At 49.3% G+C, this 3,089-nt stretch overlaps 1 protein-coding gene across 1 annotated transcript; it reads left to right on the top strand.

The window, feature by feature from the left end:
- Window positions 1-223: 223 nt before the first annotated feature.
- LOC125946864 (uncharacterized) lies at window positions 224-2,849 on the top strand. Its single transcript, XM_049670968.1, has 3 exons — window positions 224-704; window positions 2,369-2,555; window positions 2,722-2,849. Exons 1-3 carry the CDS (start codon window positions 609-611, stop codon window positions 2,811-2,813), a joined length of 375 nt encoding a protein of 124 aa, XP_049526925.1. The 5' UTR covers window positions 224-608; the 3' UTR covers window positions 2,814-2,849.
- Window positions 2,850-3,089: the final 240 nt, after the last annotated feature.

Genomic DNA, 3,089 nt, shown 5'->3' with positions numbered 1-3,089 from the left:
TACATTCTCTAAATATAAACAAGGTGCCATCGTTTAATTCACTGAGGATACCAGGAAAGCATGCTACGAACTCTGTTAAAACGCTTGAAAATAGGAAAATGAAGGTTCGGTAATTATTTGCAACGGCCCTATTGAAGCTAGGAATGTTCGCCAGACATTCAATCAATCAATCAACAAATCAATCAATCAATCAATTTATTAACAGATTACACACGAGATGTGTAAGAATACGCATAGTAATACATTTATTAGTACATGACACGGAAGATGTTCCCTCTATTCCCAGCACAGATAAGCTTGGTGTGACGTAGAATTATCTCGACAGACTGGGAAATACAGCGTAATACGGCCGTATAACGCTATTGAGCGCTTTCTTAAGGAATGTTCGTAGCAAACAAGTCGGTAATAAGAACATACTTCAAAATCGATTATGTGCCTGGCCTGCAGTGTCTTCGGGTTTCACAATGATATTTGCAGTTTTCTTTTCTCATGAAAATCTGCCAGAATAACAAGATTGCGGTTTTGTTTCGACACCTATAAAATTACTGGAGGCGAGCAAGGACTGGCAGCGACGTGACCGCGACGGTCGCTCTGTTGTCGTCCAGGGCATGGCGAGCGTCGTCGACTGCTTCATTTACGACGGCCAGTCGGGCATGCAGGAGTCGTGGAACACGGACGCCAAGCAGAACATCGTCCAGACACCGGTGATTCCCAGAGATGCCGCTTAAGAGTGTCGTAATTTCTGGACGCATCCGGGCGTACTGGGCAGGTATTCTGTAAGAGTCCACCTAGTGGAATGTCCATTTCGTCTGCTGCTGAAGTGCTGATTGGCTGTGGCGCCTGGCTCTTGTTGAAGCGCACCACAGCCCAGCCAATCAGAATAACAGCAGGCGAAATGGACATGTCCATAAGGTGGACTCTTACAGGATATCTCACCTGCATACTCACGCAATGAAACGTGACACATCCCATGGAAATTATACGAGAGAGCCACGTCATGCGGCGCGGACTCTGATCTAAGTGTATACGAGCCAAAATTACGCCGATGCCACCAGTGGCGCACCGACGGGGGTTTCGGGGGTTGTAACCCCTCCTTGAGACCGACTTAACCCCCCCTTTTGTTTAACCCCTTTTCTTTCCTTGCGCATTTGAGTACTGCAATTAAGATGTAAGACGCGCAATCGTCTGCATACTCGCAAAAAGCGCATTTTTGACAATTTCCCGTGAAGAAATTGAAATTAGTGCTGTTTAGATGGTATTGGTAAACTGTCACCCCCCCCCCCGCCCCCCCTGGCAGAGATCCTGGGTGCACTACTGGATGCCACATGAACTGATGGCGATGGCAAAAAAAGTATGCGCATTAGTTGTCCTAAATTGACGCGTTTCATTCCGTGAGTATATAGTACCTACTATAGACCTTTTTTTCTCTCTCGAACACGTTTTCAAGCGAAGTTTGTAAACGCTAGCCTTCGCCGGCGATGTAACGCTAAAGCTCCGGCTCCAGCGCCGGCTCGCTGGCGCCGGAGCGTGAGTCATTAGGCACAGTGCCAGCTGCGTAGGCGCGCGCTCACGCGACGTGCGCAGCCAATCAGAGTCGTTTCGCTTCCGCCGGGGAGGGAAAGGGCAGGAAAGGGTTTCGCGCCTACTGCGCCCGCTTCGTTTCCGTTCAGTTGAGCCTCGGAAACCGATGGGACGGCCGCGCACTGTGCGAACCTCCGAATAACAGGCAGCTATCGCCGAACGCCGACGTGAGATCACCCGTGAAAGAGCGCGTCGTCGACGGGCCGACACTACGGTGCGAGCTGTGGAAGCTGCCGCACCCCGCCAACGCCGAGCAGATCACCTGACTAGTCTTGGTCACGGTCAAGTTAATCACAAGAAACATAAATGTCAAACACACAGTGCACCCAAGATAAGCTTCGCTTACCCCCATTTTTCGGTAGGGTAAGGGCCGACGATTTTTTTAGCTGCAGCGTGCATTTAATCTCGACCCCCGTCGCCATCTGTCGGCGATGCCCGCTCAGGGGCTGCTGGTTTTGATGACAACGACATGGCGAGCGAGCACTAACGGAAAGAATGCGAAAGGGACAGGCTGAGTGTCATCGCGGTTGTTCTTTCCGCCAGTTGGAACAGTATGCCCGGTAGAAAAAAAATGACTGCCACCATTTGTGTGGAGGCTGCTCTATACTATATATGAAAGTAGGCCTTTTGTGCGCTCCTAAATTTTGTTTCAGCTGGCCTTTAAAGTTTCTTTGCTGTTCTCGAAAGCTTCATCCATGCCAGATGGAGGCAAGGAGTGCACAGTTTGTTTGCTTGTCTTACTTTCTTTAACGGTTTCTTTTTCTTTTTTCATCACAATTGGTTGCAGACATCACCCGGCATAACATTTGGCACCCACGGAGTGGTGAACGGGGTGCTTCGATGTGCTTGGAACCGCAAGAACCTAACCATCGCTCAAGGGAAGACCTTCGACATCGCCAAAGAAAAGTACTATCTTCTCCTGTCCTCTGGACCGTTCCTCGTAGATTCAGCCACCGGCAAACCTACGAGCCAAGGTATATAAAAAATCACAGAGTGCCTCACCACACACAAAAAAAGAGAAAGATCCTGCTCGAGCATTTCTTACACGAAACTAACCCTTGCAAACCCCACCAGATAGTACCATCTCCAAGCTAACGCCTACCTGAGCCTTGTGCTCTGGCTCACCTTCTATCCTACCAGGTACCACACCGATGCCCCTTTTTCGGAAGACACCCAGACCTCTACCATTTCACCTGAGAATTCCCCAAACCAAGACCAACCTGCCGTACTAAGCCTCTCCCCCTCCCTATGGGAAGTGACTGTTTCCAGCATACTCCTGGATGACCAGTGAAAACTAATCGACCGGGTCAACCAGACTGCAACAGCAAATGAGGTCCTAGAACTAGGGGTTGTGCCCTCAGGGGTGAACCAAGTAATGATTAAGGTTATCTACTATTTACCACTACTGCTTCTTCCTGAAATGCGCAGAAGGGCTGGGACACCTAGTGAGACTCGAGCTTTATAGATACAAACTAACCCAGTAGCCATGGAGACTACCAATGTCAAAA

The sequence above is a fragment of the Dermacentor silvarum genome, chromosome 7 (genome assembly GCF_013339745.2).
Source record: "Dermacentor silvarum isolate Dsil-2018 chromosome 7, BIME_Dsil_1.4, whole genome shotgun sequence".
NCBI lineage: Eukaryota > Metazoa > Arthropoda > Arachnida > Ixodida > Ixodidae > Dermacentor > Dermacentor silvarum.
This window is presented reverse-complemented; position numbering and strand designations above follow the sequence as displayed.

Excerpts from the sequence above, each read along its gene's own strand:
- LOC125946864 (XM_049670968.1), top strand. The coding sequence starts at position 609 with ATGGCGAGCGTCGTCGACTGCTTCATTTACGACGGCCAGTCGGGCATG. Across the intron at positions 705-2,368 it reads AGAACATCGTCCAGACACCG|ACATCACCCGGCATAACATT; the intron begins GTGATTCCCAGA and ends AATTGGTTGCAG. Across the intron at positions 2,556-2,721 it reads CGGCAAACCTACGAGCCAAG|GTACCACACCGATGCCCCTT; the intron begins GTATATAAAAAA and ends CTATCCTACCAG.